Source organism: Phoenix dactylifera, chromosome 1, assembly GCF_009389715.1.
Source record: "Phoenix dactylifera cultivar Barhee BC4 chromosome 1, palm_55x_up_171113_PBpolish2nd_filt_p, whole genome shotgun sequence".
NCBI classification, from domain to species: Eukaryota; Viridiplantae; Streptophyta; class Magnoliopsida; order Arecales; family Arecaceae; genus Phoenix; species Phoenix dactylifera.
The window spans coordinates 32,667,165-32,690,650 of record NC_052392.1 but is presented as its reverse complement, the minus strand read 5'-3'; the positions used below and the strand labels follow the sequence as shown (position 1 = coordinate 32,690,650).

Sequence of the window (23,486 nt, the reverse complement as noted above, 5' to 3'; positions counted from 1 at the left end):
TTTATTAGTCTTTCCACGCTCGAAATGTAGCCTGGTCAAACGACATGATTGGCCAGTCTCTGCCTCTCTTTCTTACAAAGTTAACAAGTCTTCATATGGAACCTAAAAACACTTTGAAACAGAGCCAAATGTGAAGGCATCATTGCAGGGGAAATTGTCTTGCAGGAAAAACGTTCACATCCACAGTCGGCATCATTTGATGGCATCATTCTTTCCTTGGTACTGTTGATGGACAATGTGACACAAGGGCCCTCAGGAGAGGATAAGTCAACGACCATTGAATAGTACATGGAAAAGAATGGATATTTTAATTTTCCCTAATCAAGTTATCCACATTTCTGACCTTGTAACCACTCACCATGCATTTATAATTGTTTCCGCATGCTGAAAAAAATATAATAATTCAAAATTTCACCTAAAATACAAAATAGCTAAAAATATTATATAAATATATATTCATATGCACATGTTTTCTCCGTTTAATTCAAATCTAATCTCATATATCATAAATCTGATCACAAATATTCATGGCCAGCCAAAATGGATCTGTACTGCTATATCCCTAAGTCTGCATGGATTATAGGTTAGATTCATTTTGATGCCACTTGCAACAGCTTAGGACCTTCCAAAAAAGCTATTAGAAGATAGTACTTGAATTCTTTACTTCTGTGTAGATATCTAAGATGTATCTAGCGCATATTTAATATGGGACTAAATATACATGCGTACAAATTTTCTTATAAAATTATCTTATCAAATATGGATGATTATGATCAGCCAACAACCAAACCCACCCAAGCATAAATCGAAGAGGATCCAAATCCTTCATTGGAAATAGGTTTTGAAAAAATAATTTTCAAAAATCATTCTCGCTGCTCATTCATTTGTGCCTATTGTTTCGCCAAATCGGCTGTTATTTATTGTTCAAGAAAAATTTGAGCAAACTCAAGTTTGACCAGTTCTTCACCTGCACTCCACTAATGTCTGAAGTTTGCACTCTTTGGTTATGTTTATGCCTAAAGCTGATGTTTGAGCTCAATCTACTTACACATGACCCTACAGTATGAGAACCAGCCTAGTCAGACTAACCTAATAAGCATGATAACTTCATCGAGGTTAGTTCAAAATCTTGGTGCAGTCTACTACACACAAGCCTGGCTTTTATCTAACTCATTCTAAACCATTAAATGAATGGATCAGGTCAGAATCTAAATCTTCGATTCCAAGCCGATAAAAAAAGAAGAAGAAAAGTTTAGTTGAAGCCAGAGCTAGATCAATGCACCTCTTTTGATTAATTTTTCCTAGTCTGCTAACCTAGCTTGAACCATGTATGTTCCTTCTTGTAAACCATTTAGATGGATTAAAGAGAAAAAAGGGTTGGTTATCTAGTACATGCAGTCAAGTATAAAAATATGACAAATTTAATAGTGGTACAGGTTGCATGTGATGCACACCATACTCATGTGAACATTGAAGGGCTACCAATAAACCATCAATAAGAGTTTCCTTAAATTTAGTTTGGGCGCCGCTCATGGCACCTTCCTTAAATTAAAGCAGAATAGAGAAGACCAGAGTTCAAAGATTCTTTTTTTTTGTTTTTTGTTTTTTTGCTAAAGCAGATATATCATACATGGCGGATACGAATACACCCAAAAAAGTCAAAAGATAACAAGTTCCAGAGCGCTCCGAAGAAGTCTTCCTCCCCTAGCCAGAGGGTCTCTTCAGAATGGTTAGCCATATAAGAGGCTACCAAATCTGCTACCCCGTTGGCCTTTCGGTACACATGCTTTGTTTGAATGGCCATCCCCCCACACACCATAGCCCGAATGTCCATGAGCAGTGGGTGGCTGTCGTCCACACCACCCACGTTCTATTGGATCCAACCGATAACTGTTGGCTCGAAGAAGTGAAGAAGTTTGATTTTCGAGAGAGAGAGAGATCCTCGTGAAGTTTCTCATAGTAGCGAAGAAGTGGAGACAACTGGCTGGCTCGAAGAGGCTTTTGATAGTAGAGAAAAACTATGGCTCCTACTCTTAGATTTCATATTCTCTTGGATGATGTATTTTTTATGGAAGCCACCATCTTCTGTTTTCTCAAGATCAATTCTTTGATGTCAATGTTCAAAATAGAGATAAATTTGATTAGTTAATCTTATTATTAAAAATGATAGTAGTGCACTGGTGGCAGCAGACGGTGTTACATTATTTGATACTACAGTTTTGGTGGCAGAGTTCCGAGGCATATGAGAAGGTCTTACACATTCTACAAAACAGCTAAAGGCTTCAATGGTCATGTGGCTATCAAATTCATTAACTACATACACCAATTCTCAATCCATGACACATGATTGCCGGAGAATGGGAGTTTCTCTATCTTTATATAAGATGATACATGCCTATAGAGAAGTTAATAGTGTTATAACTGATGATATATACGGCCAATCATGCATAAACTGCATTATGGACTTTTGCGATAGATTTTTTTATTTTTTACATATTTTATTTTCTAAGGTGGAGTGTGTTCAAGAGTCCAAGACTATGGCTCAATTAAAATGATTGAATTAATTGATATGTATTTCCCACTACATTAGAATATAGAATGAAGCCACTGAAAGAATAGATGCCCTACAAGCCAATCGCAATATGTATTGCGAAAGATTTTTTTCTTTTGATTTGTCCAAATCATGTAAGTGATATTTAATTATGAATAAAGGCATTGTGTTTTATTATACGTTGTTTATTATATTTGTGATGAACCTCTTAGATTAGGGCAATGGTTTTAGGGCTATGATGAGATCATACTAGTGAGACCTAAAATCCTAAAACTCTAATCTTAAATATTTCTAGTCGTTGGTACATTGAGTCGGGGATCAATGTTTACCGGAAAGACTGATCTCATAGTTACTTGTGTGGAGACACTAATACAAAGATGTGGGTGCTCATTAGAGGAATGAGTTCACCGAATTGACCTGCCAAGAGAATATCTTATGAAGTCTTACTTAATATCAAAAGATGATTCTCTTAGTGGAAGTTGTGCAACTGATCCTTTGACCTGAGATCACCATGGTATCTTGTGCACATAAATCCATGTTTTGGTTTATATTTATTCATGACAATAAGTTGTGTTACTTGTGTACGAGGTCTTCTGGATATGGTGGATTGTGTATGAAGATTATGAGTAGGTCAACAAGGAATCAATCACTTCTAGTAAGAGAAGATCGCATCCCATTTATTCTAATCATATGATAATTCAGGGAGCCTTTGATCAAAGCAGAATGAAAATTAGAAAGAGTTTCTAATGTTTCATGATTCGAATTATCATTAGAATATTAAGAGAAATATGAATATAAAATTGAGTTTGACATACATTCATACTCATATACATATTCGGGATGCAGTTTGATTGAAGGATTGAATTGCACGGTAACTTGCCACTGAAGGATATTTTTGGTATTTCTACCAAATTCCATATTTTTCGGATAGATATGACACGTTGCTAGACGTCAATCTTGTCTTATAGGTTTGATCGAATTAAAGAGTTTAATTCGATCACCAATTAGAAAGGATTCTAATTGTTAAGTTCGGGTTCGCGTAGTTTGGACCTAAATCGATTAGAAGAGTTCTAATCAAGTTAGGTCAACTCGCACTCACACCTATTGCTGGCTAAGTATGGAACCCAATAAGTCACACACAAGAAAACTGATCAAGGGTCTAATTAGTTTAGATCATATTTGCAAGATGAACATGCTAGCACGTGTTGCAAACCTTAGCTCCTGATTCGAATTGGATTCAAATCTGATTCTTAATTGATCTAATTTGATTAGATCATATCCTAATATGGGTTAGCCAAGAATTGGCACCTAATTAGCTTGGTTTGAGTCTGATTGGATTAGATTTGATAAATCATTCATTTTAGGCCGTTGGATCATTATCTACCGTTGGATGAAGACATAATGGTGAGGTGGTTTGAACCCAATTGGATTGGGTTAGGTAGGGCCTTTAATCATGATCATTTGATCTTCATCAGCCATTGGATGAAGACATAATGGGATCATGATGAGGCGCCTTGGATTGGAGCCCTTGGATCATCATCAAACCGTTGGATGATGTCATAACTCTCTCTCCTTGATCATGATAGCATGAAGAGGTGCTTCCTTGGTTAGTTACGGATAAGGCATCCTTATCTCTTTATCAGATAAGGATTACATCTTATCTCTCCATAACTTTTCTATCATGATATGCTCTCTCATCAAGAGGCACATCCTCCCACGCCTCCCTTCATTGATGAAAGGATGGGATGCATGCATCCCTACGCCATCTATAAAAGGGGAGCCATTCCTCCATATTTCATCCTTCGAACTCCACCGCACTCCTCTCTTCTTTCTTTCTTACATTAGTTCCTTCTTTCTAGCATTGCTTCTAGTGTGTCCTAAGCCAAGACAAGGTGGTCTTCTTTAGGACAAAAAGATTAGAAGTGATTTTAGAAGGTGAAAGAAAAATAGAGGAAAAAGAAAACAAGCCAAATTAAATCCTTTGGAAGGATTTATCATTAAGGATCAAAGTCATTGGAGCCAAAGTCTTGAATCAAGCTTCGTGTGGATCACCATAGGAGGGTGGACACTTGAACGCCTCGTGGAGATCATTCATATTGGATTAGCGTTAGAGGTATTCTTCTATTCCTACATTTATATTTTTATATTATTTGATTGTTACCATTAAGGTGATCTAGGCTTATAAGGATTTTATGTTAAGGGACTTTATTAAGAAATTTTTAAAATTCGTAGCTTTCACTGCCCATTATGACATGTTAGAACCCTATAGCCACCACATGCATCATGAACAATATTTTGTAATATATTTCACAATATGGACAAAGTGGTTTCCTGTTTAGAAATGAGATGGATAAAATGAGAATAAGCTGCAATTATCCTTCATGAATACATTTAATTCTAGAATATGGGATTAGTGTTTTTTTTTTCCTGTTGGATAAATAAATTTTGTCCGGCCCATATCATGATTAAGATGTACCATAGTACAACTAACAGCAAAATAAATATCTTCCTTTGAGAAGACAAAATTGCTGACAGTTTAATATTTTTTCGTTCATTAAAATATTCCTGATGATTTCATAAATAGCTTTATGATATAATCTCAAATAAAAATAACTTTAGAGGAGTCATATTTTAATTTTGATTCTAAAAAAAATGTGAATGCCTTAATTTTGCAAAATTCAATCTTGACTCTCCCGTAGCATTCAAATTGTAAACTCATTAAAAAATAAGGCCAATCCAATTTTTATTCCAATTTCGATTTCGATTCGGATTTTAATTACGAACCAAATGCAACCCTAATTCTGAAAACCCAAAGGACACCAATTATTGTTCATCGCCAACTTGAATAAGCCATCAAGGATCGCAGTTCCATGAATCAAAGTATCTTATTTATCACTTGTCATGGGACAAATGTGAGATGACTCAATTACCTGACCTCTTATCTTCTTTTCAAATTAGGCCTTAGAGCATTCTAGATTATTATAAAAGGATAGAAGTATGGAGACCCAATAGTTTTAGCTATAGAGATAATTATCTATAAAGAGTGTCATTTTGATGATACAGTGGTTTATGGTTGCACTAGAATTATGGTTCAGATTTTATGTTGAAAGATGCAAGAGATGGCTCATTTTTAAAATTCCTCAAGGTTATTAATTTCACATAAAATTCCATAACTGGCTGAATGATACATGGCCCCGGCTGAACTTTTATGATACTTATGCTCACTCTTTCATGCATCGTACCAATTCTTGGTTGCCTTGCAGGGTGGATGAATCGAGTCATGATAGAAACATAACTCCATAGCATGAAACTTTTGTGTTTAGAAGAAATTCATATAGTAGATAGCATCCTGGGGAGGGCCACCTGCAACTAGATCTGTATGTCCTCAAGAAAATAGGAATATTGATGCCATTGTGTACATCATGCATCTATTATTCACGTACTTGCTAGTTACCACTCCACCAACAAAAAAAATATCTATAATAAGTAGGTATTAAGGTAATAAAATAGCCGTAGACAAAAGAAATAGCTTTAAACCAGAAACTAGACTTGATCCTAACACAGAAATACCTCAAGATAGATTGTTGAATGAGACTTTGCATCCCACAATTTCGTTTGGTATTTGTAGACTAGTACCTCAGAAAATCTTAGATCAATTTTCAAGTTGTTTTGTCATCACTATCTACCGAGCAGCTGAAAATTCAATTATTCAGTGCCGGTGCAAGAGATTGTGATTTTCTCATGCTGGATATCTAGATATCCATCAATACGTATTGCGTCATATTTGTTGATATATTTTTCTCATAAAAATGTAAAAATTAATGTACCATAACATGATCCAGTGTAAAAATTTTGTATAGAGCAATGATAGCCTGAACTTGCAAGTATATTCTCAATCTTAGTACGAATACATTCAAAAAAAATTAGAAAATAAAATATCACGAAGCGCAGTTGGGACAACTGGCATATTGGTCCACAAAAACTCTCAAGAATACTCTGCTACATAGGAGACGAGTCAATTGGCTGCTCCATTTGTCTCACAATATATGTATCTGATTATGAAGGATATGCACTCATTCGAGATCCTCCGAATATCATGCAACAGGGGGTTAGGGACAACCACCTTTGCATGGCCTTAGATCCAACTGACTATGTAGCTGAGTTGTGAGGACCCGTGCGGGTGTGTGTTTAGTCCCACATCGGTTATTCGCTGGGTAGATCTTGGGTATTTATAAAGGATCAAGGAATCCAAATAGTAACTTACGGCTAGCCATTTTGGGTGAGGTCCTGGGTTGTTATAAATGGTATCAGAACGGATCCGGTCGATAATCTATGTGTACTAGGGGACACTGCAGCACGAATTCATTGGGACTAACCATGAGCCGATCGTTGTGTTTGTGATTAGATTTGAATAGATTTAAAATCTTAGCCTGACCAGGACGTCAAGACTTAAACAGGGGGAGTATGTGAGGACCCGTGCAGACGTATGTTTAGTCCTACATCGGTTATTCGCTGGGTAGATCTTGAATATTTATACAGAATCAAGGAACTCAAATAATAACTTCCGGCTAGCCATTTTGGATGAGGTCCTGGGTTATTACAGAGTCATTCTCAACTACAATGTCACCGGTCCTTAGAATCTGTTTAGGTTGCCTAGACCGCTCTCAATTCTGTTTCGGAGACTGAGATATTAAATTCCGCAGTTCCATCAACTGCCAAAAGTCTCGGATCCAAGCTTTAGATCATAAAACTAGCTCATCCTCTACTGCTGTATTAGACACACTAGCATCAAAGTTAATATTGATAAAATTTGAAAATAAAAAATTTTAGATAAAGGTGGGTTTGGAATATCTCAGCAAAGCCGAAGACTCGGCACATTAACATTCCTCCAAATGGTCCCACCTTCTTGCGCGAATGGTCGTGGTTGGGTCAATTAACACGACACGTGTGTACGAGAGCACCACTAACCATATCTCTTGCGTCATCTCTACGTCTAGGAAGGAAAATGCTTCCCGCGAACCAAACGAGCCCTAATGTGCATCCACACTCCGACATCTTCCCGCACCCGACACCATTCCGCATCAAACCATGCCTTCCGTCATGCCCAGCTCAATTATTTTGGAGGATGATTCAACTATGATGATCAAGTAGATGCAGAAGGATCTGAGAGGTGTTGGTTTGGATCATCCCTTGCTTTGAAATATCAAAATGATGGTGAGAGATGAAGAGGCCTTTTAGACCAAGCATGTATTTAAAAAAACTAACAGAATTGCGGATTGGATGACTGCTTATATGGCCAGTCATGCTAGAAGTACCATATAAGCAGAGGAGGGGAGCTGCTTTAAGCACTTCATAATTTATTGTTTTCTAATTTTATTGGGTGTATTACGTGCTTTAGTAAAAAAAAAAAATCCATGCTTTTTCTGACATTTTCTCTCGTCGCAATTGAGCGCTCCGCTGGTCCACGACCATCCGTAACGGCATTACCCAAGGGCGGTTGACTGATTCCTGAGTCCCCAACCCGATCCTAATAAAAATTTTAAAAAATTACTACAAAATTCAAATTCTAGTGATGTAATTAATTTAAGAAATTAGATACCACAGCAGATTGACTACTACCAATTTTTGTCCGTTATATTCAAGCATCCACTCCATCACAAAGACTTTTTTTACATTTTTTAATGTTTTAAGCATTCTAATAATTTGTTTTTTATTAAGTATCAAAGGAATTTAATTCGACCTAAACAGGTTATTTAAAGATCTGCTCAGTTCACAGGAAGTGGGCAGCTTCACAATTCTATGGTCATGTTTGGGGAGTAGAGCTAGAAAAGCTGTTAGATATTTTTTCTTTTTTTATTTTGCTAAAAAACAAGAAGAGGGTGAGAAGCACCTAATCCACGTAGCAATACTTTCTCTCTGCTGAAGAATATTCGATACAGATAAACAAATTTTACTCATACCGATAAACCAGATAGTGACTCCACCGAAAAAACTAAACAGAGAGTATCCGATCCTCATATTTAATAGACACCCACGTATTTCGAACTTAGACTACTCCGATAGAATCAAAGCTCCTTTCCCACCGTGCTATCACCTTGGTGGTAAGCCTCTAACTTTTAATGGAGTTGAATTAGATTTGATTTTAAAGTTGGTAGATAAGTGTGATATGATATATTAGATTGAAGGCGATGTTCTTTGTCACTGTGTTGTCTACTCTTTATTTTATTTTATTTTATTTTATTTTTACACAGATGGCTACGTGCATGCAGGACTGGTGTGAGTAACAATGTACCAAAAAAAATCTATCTCAAATAAATAATAATTTATTTAAATTCAAGATTCATACCGTAAAGTATATAAAAATTGAATCCATATATTTTGATGATCTTTAATTTATAAATAAAAAAATAAATTAGTTAAAATGATACTTTCAATCAACATGTCATAATAACTAGAATAAATTTTTATTTAGATATTTTATTATATATTTTAACCTATTAGTACAATAGAAACAATTCATTCTGGTACCGTAGATCGCACACTATCAACAAAAAAAAAAAGAAAAAAAGATTTAAATACTCTCTCGAGCATAGCCTATAGTATTTTTTATTTAAATAATGTTATTTTCATCTCTATCTTAGGTTAAAATATTCGTGACCGCATGAATTTTGATCTTTGAGCTGAAAAGTCATCAAAAAGTTCCGATACTTTTTCACGACAAATGAATTTTCTTATTTGTATCTGCATGCACAGTTAAATCTCGCCGGAAATCGCTTCTAGCTCGATTTTTTCCCCCAAAAACTAATTTTTTTTTTAAATTTGTGCCATCGAGGTGGAAACCGTTACTGGATCCTTGCCGGGAACAGGGCTTCCTCTTCCTCCATTCCATCTATCGATCCTCTCTTATCCCAAACTTCAAGAAAGATATCATCATTAGGGCCCCTATTATTCCCAAACCCTAATCCTAGAGCACGAGGCTCGCCGGCGGCTGTCGGCGGTAACGGCAAGGCTCCGTCGCCGGCGACTCTAATGGGGGAGGCCGCTCGCCGTATTAAATTGGTCCCCTGCCGCGGTATTTCATGCCACGAACCTGCCGTCTGTTTTGGTAGCGCTGGGGAGCAGAGACGGAGAGTGAAAGAGGGAAAGAGAGAGAGAGAGAGAGAGAGAGATAGCAACTTAATAAAAAGTTAGAACCGTGTATTAAATGCCTTCTCTCATTGGACTTTATTGTTGTGGCAGTGCCCACCGTCTCGCCTCGCTTCCTTCAAAGATTCATATCTTCTCATATTAAATTAATCCCACCCCTTCACCACCATCTCCTCTCAAACCTTCTCTCTCTTCTATTCCACCTCTTAAAACCCTAGCTATTAAAAAAAAAATTGAGAAAGATAGCGGCCTTTTTTGCCTTCGGCTTTAAGGGATCCAAGGTCTCGATTTCTGGGCTTATCTTTTTTTTAAGCAATGGTTTGTATATAATATGTTATATATAAGCATGTGAGAATACTTTTTTTTATTGTTTTGTTGGAATTCTTTTAGCTGATAGCTTCTTCTACTGCTGCTGCTTCTGCTGCTTCTGATCTTGTCTTCAAATGGAGGCAAATGAGTTTTTTTGGCTTTGGGGAGATGGAGAGTTTCGTGGGGGTAAGTCCTTTGATACGATCTGGTGATGTTTTGGTTTTTCTTCAGCTTTTGTCTCTTTCTGTTTTTTTTTTTCCTCTAAAAAAATTACCTTTTAGGGGATTTGAGGTGGTGGGATATGGGTTGAGATCTTAGTGGCTTTTGGGACTTTGGGTTACAAAGTGTCTTTGTTTCTTTGAGGTAGGAGGAGGGAGCACCCGATTGGATTCTATCCTTGTTGTAAAGAATCTAACCGAATCAAAAGTCCCCAGGGAGGAAAAGAAAAAGAAAAGAAAAAGGGAATAGTCTCTGAGCTTTTTAGTTCTTTAGCCTTTTTTTTTTTTTTTTTTAAGATCTCTATTGTGACTGAGAAATTCAAATTTCAACGAGCCACAAAATCCTGGGTTGGTATCGAGCTGTATTCGGAAAATTTTGTTGCTGAAGAGGAGGCAGGTTCTTGTAGGTCCAGTTTTTGATCTTAGATGTCTAAACATATCTTCTATGATGTCTGATTGTTTTGGTTCTGAGACCTTCATTCAACCATAGTAGATTGTTTTGGAACAGAGTGCCTTACAGTTGGTGACTGACACCCTGTTTTTGCAAGCTGGAATGCTTCTAGTTGCAGGTACATGGTTCATATGGGTTGTTGGCCTTTCATCAAATTGGTTTTGTTATCTGTGTCATGTCCCTTTCTGATTTTTACTACAGTACTGCTCTGATTCATTGCAACTTTTTTGGCTGCAAGTTGGTGCATTTAGTTCAGCTGTCCTTGTATACTGTGCACAAAACATGATATCCTTTGAAATGCGCTCCCATTGCACATATGGTTTATTGTGGCTCCAGAAAGATAGGGTACTGCTCTGTTGATGTCCTCTGTGGTACAACAAGTGTTCCAAAATATTTGGCATGGGAAGATGGTTCTTAGGTTTCTTATTATCTTCTTCTTAAGCTTCCTATATGCTGTCATGGACTTCTTCCACTGCTTATTAATATCTTATTTATCAGTTATTGAGAAATATGCCGTTTGCTATCTAGTTCCACTGTGAAGGGTGCTAACTTTGCTTTTGCTTGAATTCAGCTACTGGTTATTTCTTCCCTATCTGGCATTATCTTGCGCCCAGCTGCTAGCGACAGTTTTTGCCTTTTTAGCTATTTTCCTCCATTTTTAAGCTTAGCTTCCTACGCCATTTAATAGTCATTTTGTCTCAAGTGCAAGAGTTATCTAGTTATAACAAGAATAAAATAATATTGCAGCTGTAAAATGAGATTATTAATACAATAAACATTATAAATTTTATATCATGCATTTCATCACTTTAGGTTCTTCTGAGTGCCTTCCATTATCTTGAACAAAATCACCTTGTGCTGGCAATGTGAACTTATGTATTAGATAACTGCCATCAAATGCATTCAGTTAAATTCATTCTATATTTTTGACTTGTTGACATTGATAATTTATTGGCAGGAAGCATGATTGAGTTTCAAGTTGCCTGAGTAGGGTGTTATAAACACTGGCTATGCATTGATCAAACTAAAAGCATGAAATAGTTACTGTGCTAAACTGCTAATTATGTTTCCTTCTGCTGCACATGTTTAGATTTTTATTTTGTGCTGACTGTGTGAATTATGTTAGAATAATTAATAACATAGATATTTGGATGCAGATTTTAAAATTGGATCTTTCATTATTTATTTCATTGCTTAGTCTACAGAACAGAATTGTCATTGTCTTAGTTATAACTTAGCTACCCTCTTTCTCTTTCAGATTCAGCCTGCTTGCTTTGTCTATGGAATGGAATTCTCATTTTAGTTAATTCGCATCTGATTTTGTTTGTCGGTGCATGCATGAGTGTCTGTGTGCAGTGCACATGGATGAGGTTAGTTTACATGCAGTGCTATAATTTAGTAAATTTAGTTAAACATTTATTTCCAAAATAGATGTTAGAATGCAGTATGAATCAAATGTTAGATTTGAAAATTATTTTTTTAAAGATTTCTTAAAATGATTAATCTGATATGAAAGTACCAGTATATAACTAGAAATCTTTTTCTTTTCTGTTGGAAATAACTAAAAACTCTACTATGTCTGATTGTCTGTAGTTATATATACACCATGGGTACATTTATACTCCGATACTCAATATTATCGATATTCTGCTTCTGGTTCCAAGTTTGCAATTAAGTCTCTCACTCTCGTGTTTCATGTGTTTCTCAAACATGCGCTTTTTTTTTCTATCATGTTTTTAGAGAGACCGATTCTTGTGCAATTAAAATATTATTAGTGACTTCAAATCAATAATTTATCATTTGCAGAAATATGTTGTGATCTGTTTTAGGCAATTGGTTTCTGCATTTTTCAGCATTGAAATGAATATATTTTCTTTTCTGTTATGTTCAGTGGTTTTAAACTGTGGAGCTCTACTTTAGGAAATGTTCTATTCATTGGAGTTATAACATACATAATCTCATGCTTCTTAGTGAAATTTTGGAACTTTTTTACTCTTTATCTGCAGAATCTCAAAGATGTGCATATTTTAGTACATTTCATCTGTTCAGTTAATTGCAAAATCATGTATATTTTGGGCCGTTTGGCTGGTTTAGTTTTTCATTTCTTTTGGCCAAAGGTGATAACAAGTTTAGCAAAGCGGATGTTTATTATTAAAAAGGGAGTGCCTGTTTAAAGAAGCAAAACATGAGTGAATGGGGGATGATGGGAGAGGCTGGTGGCTAAGTGTAGGGCCTAGCCATAAGCATTTCATGGAAGGCTTCACACCAGCCTTCTGTGGCTAGAGAGAAGCCTTCCATATTATAGTACTATATTTCTGCGTGTGTGATGCAGTTGTAAGGGCCTTTTTATCTTTTTTATGATGACAAGGTCGGGGCTTGCATGATTTTTTTTTTTTTTGAATGAGAGGAGCCCGTAGAAATGGAGGGTAAACAAAGGGAGAGGGGCAGATGAGTATTTAATATTTAAGAACTATGAAGCCTTGAGGCTTGACACCATGAGGCATGCCTGAAGCTGGGCTCAAGGCTTTCTTGTTATATATTAGTAGATTAGATCACCATCTAACTAAAAACCTTTTCTACTACGTATGTAACAATAAATTCACCCCTACATTTGGGGCACTTGTATTGCTTCCCCTTCATATAAAAGGTGAACTAAGTGAGATGTATCTATCAAACATAAGACTTTCTATAGAGGTCAGGAGAGTGGAGGTAGTGATCATCCATGTTAAGGAGTTGCTATTGTTTTTGTAAAGGACCCAAACCACCAAGATTTTTGAAAGCCAAGGTATAATTCATCTTGGTAACAAGACATCAATTTGCTCTGCTGATATGGAAAGTGGAAGAATTTGAAAACAGCCAAGAGTTTTCAAGATATCATTGATATCTTTGGGTCGAGGGCCTATATGGTAAATCCGAGATTAGCAACTATCTTAAACATTGATTTAAATTTTGTTTATTAAAGGAAGTTATTAAGCATATCAACGGATATATTAGGATTTACTGGTTTTTCTTCCCCATGATAATAGGGGTTGAATTTTTGCATACATCGTATGGGGGTTTTGGGGTGCTTGATATAAGTATAATAGAGATCTCGGCCGAGATGAAAAACCATGGTCTCCACACATGGCTCAAGGTATGTGAGCTGATAAAGCCTGTGTTGGCCTCACATAGCCAGATACAGAGGCATTTGCATTATATAATATTGCATTCTTTGGCCATTACAAGTATCAATTAAGTAGGGCTGCCTTCAAATTTACCCACTAATATTGGATTTTCAATACTTTATAGTTTTTAAAGATAACTGCATATACAAGCACTTCTTGGGCACATACTCATTTGAAGTCTTCAAATTGCCTCATTATTGCTGTCATTTATGAAATCTGTGGAGGATAAGAAAGTTCTTTGTAAGTTGGATCATGGTAATTTTGCTGGACATTAGCATTTATGATGTTTGATCTTAATTTATATTTTTCTAATATGGGAAGTATCCACTTTTGCAACATGTTTAGAAGTCTAGATTGCTCTACTCTTAGTTTGTTCATACATCATCTGCAATTTGTTTGATTCTAACTCAATTTTATATAGTATGTCATTTGCTTATTATTTATTTAATTTTTGGGTTGCTAAGTCAGGTAAGGATAATCTGTGGTTAGTTGATGCATAAGATCTGCTAGGACAATGATTATAATCAGATGAGTCAGGATTTATCTTTGTACATTTTTTATGACTTATGAGCATGGGGGCCAATTTTAGACAGTTTTTATTAGATTATGTGATTGTTTTAGTGTACATAATTTTGTAACTACCTGCTCAACATGGGTAAAACTTAATTAGCTAGTCTTGTTTTTGAGGATTTTGTGCAGCTAATTCAGGGAGAGGAAATGCAAGCGCAAGTGAAGTTGATAGCTAGAATTAACTAATATATTGACAAGAAGAATCGAATCAGAAACAAAATCTTATGTATTCTTTGAGAGATGTTTGCACTTAGTGAACCAATATCCACTTTCTCAATGAGTGCCTTTGTTGTATAAGAAACATTTTGGGAGTTGCATACTAGAAAGTTACAGTAGTAACCTTTTCTATATATGTGACAGCTTAGAAGCCTTTTTTTTTAATGCAAGTTTGGCAACAAATATGTTCAATATTATTTATGATAAAGAGTGGATTAGGGCTTAGAGGGTGAGCCTTGGCGCAACAGTAAGGTATTGTAAACAGGACTATATTTTTATTTTTCATGTAATTTGAACATTCATCAAGGTTTAGTCAATGCCAAGGATTTTAAAGAGTAGCATGAGGATGAAGTATCCTAAAATCATTGAGATCTGCACAGCATCAAGATAGCAATTGGTACTGGTTTAGTAATAACCGGATATGCTATAGTTTTTAAGATTGGAGGTTTATGGGTTGTGATGTAACTTGGTTCTATTTGGTAGTTATGTTCTAAATTATTTTTTCAAGTGAGAAGGAACATGGAATTTCGAAGTTGAGTTATTTTAAGAGGATTTTTTGGTTGCAGAATGAATTTTTTGTAGAGGAAATACTAACATAGAGCAATTTAATATCATGAAAATTAAAAAGAGTACAACTCTGATACTATTAACTCTTTTTCAACTACTCTGTGCAAGTATAGGAATAAAAATTTAACTTTTGTCATGAAAAAATAGGAAAAACATTTAATAGGGATTGTTTGTTTTGCAAAAAACTATAGAACAATACTAAAGATAGTAACATAATTCTGTGAAACCTAGAATTGTAGTTTCTACTCTCTCTCTCTCTTTTGGGGGGGAGGAGGGGATCCAGGCAAAGCCTTAACATCGGCTATTAGATAATTAAGCAATGATTGTTACAGTAAAAATCATAAGTCGAGGCTAGAAGTCCCTGATGTTTTGTACTAGTTATTTATCTAGTGTTTCAGGTACAATTTAGGTTATCTCAAGAGTCAAAGTACTGGCTTGTGCCAAACTATACTTGGCATACCTTACCATACTGGTAGAGAACTGGTACTTTTACACCCCTCGGTACCGTATCGCACCAACATATGGTAGTTGTGTCACCTTTGTAGTGCCACCATCAACAATAGTACCTTGTCTTGATATTGTATGGTACATGTACCAGTAACAATACTTCAACACTTGCATTTTCTTGTGTTGAGTTGGCTTAAATTAGTTCAGATGTTTCTAGGACAGTCCTCTTGGAAGATTTTGATGAGTTAGTAAGAGCTTCATTTTTCCTTGTAAAGTGTTCTAAGAAGAGGGTTCAGGTTGAGTTATTTCAATACTTGAAATGATTTTATTTTAGGTGCATCCCCCTCTTATATTACTCCTTTTCAATTTCTAAATATCTTGTGTGTGTCATAGTTTTGTTCTTATCCCAATCCTTGTATTAAATTTAACCAATTAGCCTGGCAAGGACATAAACTTTCTCCATTTATTTGACAAATTTTGTAACTATTCCCTTTTACGGTTCTGCTCCTAACACTCTTTTCTTTAGCTTATGGGCCTTAGAGATGAATGCAATTCCCAAAAAAAAAAAAAATGAAAATGGTGAATTTTCTTTTTCAATTTCAAATTTTCATTCATGAATTTTCATTTGGAAATGAGATGATAGGTGGATTTTCTTGTTGATCAATATTAGATGGTTGTTCAACATAGTGTAATGTGGACCATTCTTGTCTCTCTCTGGTTCATTTCAAAGGTGTTGCGGTATAGAGTCATTGTATATCTGAGTCTTTTGTTTTAATGGTCTAGATTACAGAAACCTCATTTTCTTTCCATTTCTATTGTATCAATTGCAAAATGTTAGTTAAAAATTAGATAAACTATTAGATTGCTCAATAGATATATTGGATGATTTTGTTATTGGCTTTCACCTAGACCCGTTCCAAGTTCCGGTTGCAATTTGATGATACAAGCCAGATGATACAAGCCAGATCGTTGTCTACTATCATAATGAGAGAAGATTTTGTAACCAATCTTTTTTTGTGACCCACATACCGCTATGTAGCTGGACTTGTTTATGACTAAATCTCCCTGCTTAGAGTTCCAATACAACCAGAAATGAGAAATATTTAAAAAAATATTTGAAGTTTCAAAAAATACAAGCCAGATCGTTGTCTACTATCATAATGAGAGAAGGTTTTGTAACCAATCTTTTATTTGTGACCCACGTACCTCTATGTAGCTGGACTTGTTTATGATTAAATCTCCCTGCTTAGAGTTCCAATACAACCAGAAATGAGAAATATTTTAAAAAATATTTGAAGTTTCAAAAAATCTCAAAGGCCCCAAGGGTCCTGTCATGGAAAGTAGAAGGTACCTGGGATCCATGTATCTCTAATATGATCTTTCAAATCCCAAACTTATCTCCCAAATTCCAAGCCCGTTGACTTTTCTATTCTATTAATCTGCCTCTCTTTTCCCCTCACATTGTTCACTCTTCTCAAGCAACATGCTATGATAAACACTAGCAGGATATAGCATAGGTATCCCGATAACTGCTATTCTATATTTCATGGTATGCTTCTCTTGCCCGGACTTAATTGAATTCAGCACCAATTTATTGAAGGCTGAAGTCAGGCTGTCTTCACAAGTCTCATTCTGATGGGAATGATTGATTTCCTTTCATTTACACACCAGTATCAATAAAACATTTCAATCATGTTCAGGAGGAACAGCAAATACAACTAAAGATTTTCATCAAAGATTGTTTTTCTAAGATTTCATTGATCTACATATTACCTGAAATTCATTCTTCTCAATATTTAATATCATGTTGCAAGAAGTTGATTATCACACACAAATTTGCACCTTTCTTGATATTGCATCTAAGCTTTGCAATGTCCTTGAGCATTATGATCTATGCTTGTTTGCAGATGGTGAACCACTACATAGTTCTAAATATAATTTTGCCTCCCAATCATTAGACATATCGACAATCATGTGATGGTTAGCATGGTGGATGTAGAGAACAAGGTGGTATGGGAAGGAGAAGATGATCTTATGTCATCTATACAGAAAAAGGCTCGTGAATACTCAGATCCATCAAAGCAAATTTTTGTGGGCACTGAAGAGTCCTTTAGTGGACAGATGAATGATGGTAAATGTATGGAATATCCATTTAACATTCCTGCTGATGAAATTAAATTGGGTGAAAATGAGACAGTTTTTTGCACTGAGAAAACTGTTACTGAAATTGAACTGCCAGAGATGATAGGCTGTTATAAAGATGGTGCCTTTAACAATATAAAGGACATATGTGTTGATGAAGGGATATGTTCCCTTGAAAAGATTTTGGTGGAAAATGATGAGTCAAGCCAGCTGTTTCCTTCTAGTTTTAATTATCCCGTGGCAAGTGGAAATAGTGCTCTGAGCAAAGAAATGGCAGATGCTGCTGCAACCACTGCAGATGATTTCAAGTCTACATCACGTGAGCATGTTACTTCTGTTGACAAGGATGGAGAGGAGCAACATGCTTCTGGGAGTTTATCCAAAGTTGGAGCTAAGTTTGATACAGCTAATCCATTCTTAAGTGATATATCTGATGAGAATATCAGTCTAAAACAATACCTCCCTCTGCATGAGTTTGAAATAGACCCTAAGCAAGTGGAGCCAACCAATATTGACTGCAGCGATGATCATAAACATTCTTCTGAGAGTTTATCTGAAGTTGGAGATGAGTTTCGTTCAACTAATCCATTCTTATGTGATATACCTGATGAGACAATCAGTTTTAAGCACTTCCTCTCTCTGCAAGAGATTGAAACGGATCCCCAGCAAGTGGAGCCTACCAATTTTGACTGCAACACTGAGCAACTGGCTGATCGTCAAAAATTTAATCAGGTACTCGATGTGCAGCAGCACTTTCAATTATTTCTTCTGATATGTAAATATAAAACTTGGTCTTTCGTCCCTGAATTGTCAGTTACTGAAGTAGATTCTATGATAAATTTTAAATGATCTCCATGACATGCCACTATCATATTAGATAATTTGAGATAATATGAAATTTCCATGATATATTATTCATTTAAAACTGCTAATTTATATTGAATTTTCATGGAGTGGTTACCGACCATGTGAGATAGCAACTTTGTGACCAGAATAAGGGTCTTTAAACACCTGATATAATCTTGTTACCTTTTGAGATTAGAGGTTCAAGAGGAAATAAACATGTCTCCATTTCCTGCATTTAACTCAAAGTATCTCCTGTTTATTGTTAATCAGGAATTGAAGAAGAAAATGTTAAGTCAACATTCCTACAGGTTAGCAGAATAGTTAAATCTTCTCATGCTTTTCAGTTGCTGTCCTGGGTTTCTCAAATAATAAATGTTTAGTTATCCATGTAGACCATAGAAATGTGCTTCTAGTGACAGGAACATGATCGGTCAATTTGGAATATTTCATGACAGGAACATGAAATGTTTGTCTTTGGTTTATCACAGGGTGCACTGGAAGAGGAGTGCTTTATAACCACAGCTGTGCCATCTGATGCCAGACAATCCAACAACAGCTGTGGGTCCAAGGAAAATGTTACTATTTGTTTATCACAGGGCACAGTGGAAGAGGGGTGCTTGATATCCACATCTGCTTTATCTGATGTCAGAGAGTCTGGGAAGAGCACTGGGGTCAAGGAAAGTCCTGCTAAAAGTTTGTCAGAGGATACATTGCAAGAGGGCTGCTTCACATCGGCTTCATCTGATGTCGCTGAGTCTGAGGAAAGCAGGGAAACCAAGGAAAATCCCAGTAACAATTTATCACCGGGTCTGTTAAAAGATGTTTGCTCTCCGGATACAGCTGTGCCATCTGATGCCAAAGAGGCCAACCAAAGCAGTGGGACCATGGGAAATCCTGCTAATGCTGAGTTGGAAAGTGGAGTCTCCGGAGCAGCATCCATAAGTGGCCAGGAGGAGAGCAGCCAGAAAATAGACCGGCAGAAAGATGGACAGGCTAAAAGTGATCCGGTAACTGGTGAGGCATTTTCTGATAATGCTACTGCCTCAGCTCGAAGTTTGTTTGTTCATAATAATCATGGAGACTTAAACTTCTCCGAGCCTGTTTGCTTGTCAGGCCCAATTGCATCATCAGGGCATATACCATATTCAGGTAGCATTTCTCTTCGGTCTGATAGTAGCACAACCAGCACACGTTCCTTTGCATTTCCCATGTAAGTACATCATTCCTTCTGAGCAATTCCAATTTTGCATTCCAACTACCACATACATGCAATTCTTAAATTGCAACTATTTATATTATCCAATTATAAATGCTTGTGTTTGACCCAGACTGGCCTGTATGTTCGCACATTAAGTTTTAACCTGTATCATTCCTGTCATACCGACAATCTCTTATTATATGTGCACTTCTGGTGAAATTTTTTATATGCTGAAAACAATGGGGAACTGTTAGATGTTAATGACTGGGTGTTTGCAAGAGAGATAGGTGGATGGCTTATCAAATGCATTTTCCTGCTGACTAATTTAGCTGTGAGAGATCCTGACTAGAAAGGATTGCATTTGTTTCCTGGTTGCATGCTAGCAAGATTACAGGAAAGAAATGGGAACAAGGAAAACAATAACCTGGGTGACAAAGGTAATTGTTACATATATAGTGTATGTAGCAGTCCATTAATGGTAGGAAATAACCAAATGTGAACTATTTATTTGGAAATTCATTCATCTTATTAGCATGTATATAGTTACTCGTTTTCTTTATATTCCTATCCTTTTCCATTATTCATTTTCTTATGTTTATATACTTTGCAAGTTCACTAACACAAAGTCACTGGGAGATCAGTGGACACTTTGTCTCTATAGCATTTAAGACGTTATTTAGTAATTGCATAAGTAAAGGAGAAAGTGAGAATTTCTCCAGGTGTTTTTATCCGAATTCAGGATGAAGGTTTAATTAAAGGTTGATGATACCAATGAATACTTGGATTCACGCGGTGTATCAGAGACATTCTATATCAGAGGATTTGACCTTGGATAGGAAAACATGACATAATAGGATGTAAGCAACCCCAAATTTATGGCTTAATACTTTACATGTGTACCCCCTACACTGGGTTTAGTTCTAATATGCTTGTTTTGCTACATGGCAGCACCAAGCTTTTTTAATTTGGGAATTTGCTTTATCCTTCTCTTAAGATACTTTTAACCATAATTTGCGTTTTTAGTTCTGCTAACAATTTGAGCATCATCTTGAATACATCAAAGTGTTTTTATCTTACCATCATACACATACAAGCTATGACACCCTAGCATGTTGTTCCAGTTTGCAATTGCTGGGTCATGTCTCTCTACATCTGTTTCATCGGTGAATCCATCAGAATATCTGTCGGGAAACACTCGGTGAAAAGATTTTGAAATTCGCTATTTTGGAATTTCATTTAGCTTCCAATTTTGTCTGAACTACATGGGAGGCCATGAAGGTCTTGGCTTATTATACTGCGGCAACTGGTTTTAATAACTTCCAACTGAATATAGGCTGGTTGAGACCTCTCCCTTCATGTTATTCTTCTCAGTTATTTATTAGAAAAATTCAGATATGCAAACGTATGCTGTGGGTAGGTATCTTCGCTGATCTGCTTTAGAATATTGCTGTACCTGGTTTGCAATGTAGACAGACAGGTTAGATAAACAAGATAATATTTGTTCTGGGATGTGTGAACTAAGCAACACTCTAGTGGTCATACCCCTGCTTTCCTTAAGAGAGATGTTTTGGATTTTCCGGTTGGTATATCCCAAGTACATGGACCTGGGTAATTTACTTTAGGTGGGTCTTCCATTCCATTCTATTTTCTTCTAGTGCATGGACATCGTTTTTTACAAGTAAAGAGTTTGGAGATGGAATTTCAAACAGTTTTGTGCAAGGAAAAAGGGAGTGGGGTCTTTTGTGTCATGATAACCTTCACAGTGAAAATTCTTATCTCTGCACATTAAAATCGGCAAATTCATATAATGTGTATCTTACCATGCACATCCTAACTGTCTTAAACTGGTTCATCTTCCCTTGATCTACTTTTTGTTGCCTGTTTTACAGCCCCAGTAATTAATGTCATGGATTTTGTTAATGCACAGACTACAGTCAGAGTGGAACAGCAGCCCGGTCAAAATGGCAAAAGCAGATCATAGTCATTTGAGGAAGCACCGAGGTTGGAGGGTGGGACTTCTTTGCTGTAGATTCTAGATCCACATCATTCCCTTATTCAGTTTATTCCATTATACATCATTGTGATTTTGCATCATGATGTTAGATCCCTTGAGGTTCTTTTTCCCCTTTTCCTTTTTCTATCCTGCTTCTTTATTTGTTCTATAGCGGTTTCAGAGTGTTGTGGCATGGGATAATGGTTTGTATCATGTAATCAGAGATGTGGGTAATATCTTGTTTTTACTATAAGATCTTTGAGTAGTTCTGCATGTACATCTCTTCGTAAAGAAATGATTCTGTTGTTTGATAGAAGAGATTTATTTCTTTCTTGGCCTTTTCCTTTGTCAAGGTTTGGTTGTCTTAAGTCTAGTCGGATGGGATCCACTGGAATGGTCGTAATACATAATACATATGTTTCTGTCTTGGTAGGAGCTGTAAATTATAAAGCTGTGGGTAGTATCTTCTATCTTGCTACTACATAATCACTTGTACATCCTCAAAAGTTACAGCAGTCATTTAACAGAGTTGTTCTGCTGTAATTCCTTTTCTTTTCCCCAGGCCAAATTTTCTCACTCCAGATGTTCAGTCTCTAATGCTATCCAGAAGTCTAATCCAAGAATAATCTTCAAATGGTGCTTCCAATGTCCCCAGCAGTAAAAAAATTCTTTTTCTCAGGCTATGCATCATTCTGCATTCAGGTGCATCCAGCTCCCCTCTTTGATCATAAAAAGAAAAAAGAGGTGATGGAGGTGACGTCTATTTCATGGAATGCTGGGAATTGGGATACCATTCGAGCTCTACAGAAAATATTTGTTTGAGAAGTTGTGGGCTCGTTTGGTTTGCGGGAAGTATTTTTCCTTCTAAAAATATGATTTCTAGGAAGAAGATTTCTAGGAAGAGAATGCCTGAAAATGTACTTTTGGCATGTTTGGTTAAACATGGGAAAGTGAGAGATTTTCAGAGTGTTTATGTGTGGTTGACCATCTACTTTTTTGAAAAAGTTATGTGTAATTTTTATTATATCCTTAATAAAAATTAGGTCTTTAATGATTCTTTAATGCTGAAGGGTCTTTTTGGGAAAAAATAAAAATGGAGTGATTCTCGCCTCATGGGAAAGTAACTTTTCCATGTTTTTCATGGGAAAGACTTTTTCATGAAATATATTAATCATATTCTTATGAGAATACAACTTTCTCATCTCTCTCTTTTGAAAACTCAAACCAACAAGAGACATCTCGTTATTTTCTCGTTGACTACACTTTTTTTCCTTCTTTTCTGCGAACCAAATGAGTCCTGCATGATTAAGTATTGATATGCTTCTTATAGCTCACCAAAAGGTCCAACTAATTGAAATACGCTACAATGCCAACATGTGGTAGATCGGGAGTGGCCATTGGGTGCACCCAATATCATACTGTCGAGTTTGCATATCAGGAGCTTCCATAGTTGGTTGTATCCTAATTGGGAGATTTAGTGATCATCGAGTTCTCACTGATGTGACAGACAAGACGTTATCTGTGTGCGAAGCATTCACACCTGATGTTCGGGTCGTACTTAAGCCACTCACTTCTGGTTGACCTATATGTTCTAATTTTCTGGTGATATATAAATTCCTCCATTGGATATACACAAAAAGAAGGGACAGAGTGACAGAGGAGGTAAGC

At 36.2% G+C, this 23,486-nt stretch overlaps 1 protein-coding gene across 13 annotated transcripts; it reads left to right on the top strand.

Annotated features, from left to right (window-relative positions):
- The first annotated feature begins 9,291 nt into the window (after nucleotides 1–9,291).
- Nucleotides 9,292–22,824, top strand: LOC103706556. 13 transcript variants are annotated; one of them, XM_008790690.4, is made up of 7 exons: nucleotides 9,293–9,978; nucleotides 10,088–10,192; nucleotides 11,634–11,716; nucleotides 17,547–18,513; nucleotides 19,116–19,837; nucleotides 21,753–21,834; nucleotides 22,381–22,823. In XM_008790690.4, exons 4-7 carry the CDS (start codon nucleotides 17,617–17,619, stop codon nucleotides 22,477–22,479), a joined length of 1,800 nt encoding a protein of 599 aa, XP_008788912.2. In that variant the 5' UTR covers nucleotides 9,293–9,978; nucleotides 10,088–10,192; nucleotides 11,634–11,716; nucleotides 17,547–17,616; the 3' UTR covers nucleotides 22,480–22,823. The 13 variants fall into 13 exon arrangements, with proteins under 13 accessions (XP_008788915.2, XP_017698142.2, XP_008788912.2 ...); XM_026804471.2 differs by lacking the exon at nucleotides 9,293–9,978 and having other exon boundaries at nucleotides 9,988–10,192; nucleotides 19,116–19,641; nucleotides 19,741–19,837; nucleotides 22,381–22,824; XM_008790693.4 differs by lacking the exon at nucleotides 11,634–11,716 and having other exon boundaries at nucleotides 9,292–9,978.
- The last annotated feature ends 662 nt before the right edge of the window (nucleotides 22,825–23,486 follow it).

Coding starts and splice junctions, on each gene's coding strand:
- LOC103706556 (XM_017842653.3), top strand. CDS start 17,617: ATGGTTAGCATGGTGGATGTAGAGAACAAGGTGGTATGGGAAGGAGAA. Junction 19,838..21,752: donor CGTTCCTTTGCATTTCCCAT/GTAAGTACATCA, acceptor GTTAATGCACAG/ACTACAGTCAGAGTGGAACA. Junction 21,835..22,380: donor GGAAGCACCGAGGTTGGAGG/GTGGGACTTCTT, acceptor TCTTTTCCCCAG/GCCAAATTTTCTCACTCCAG.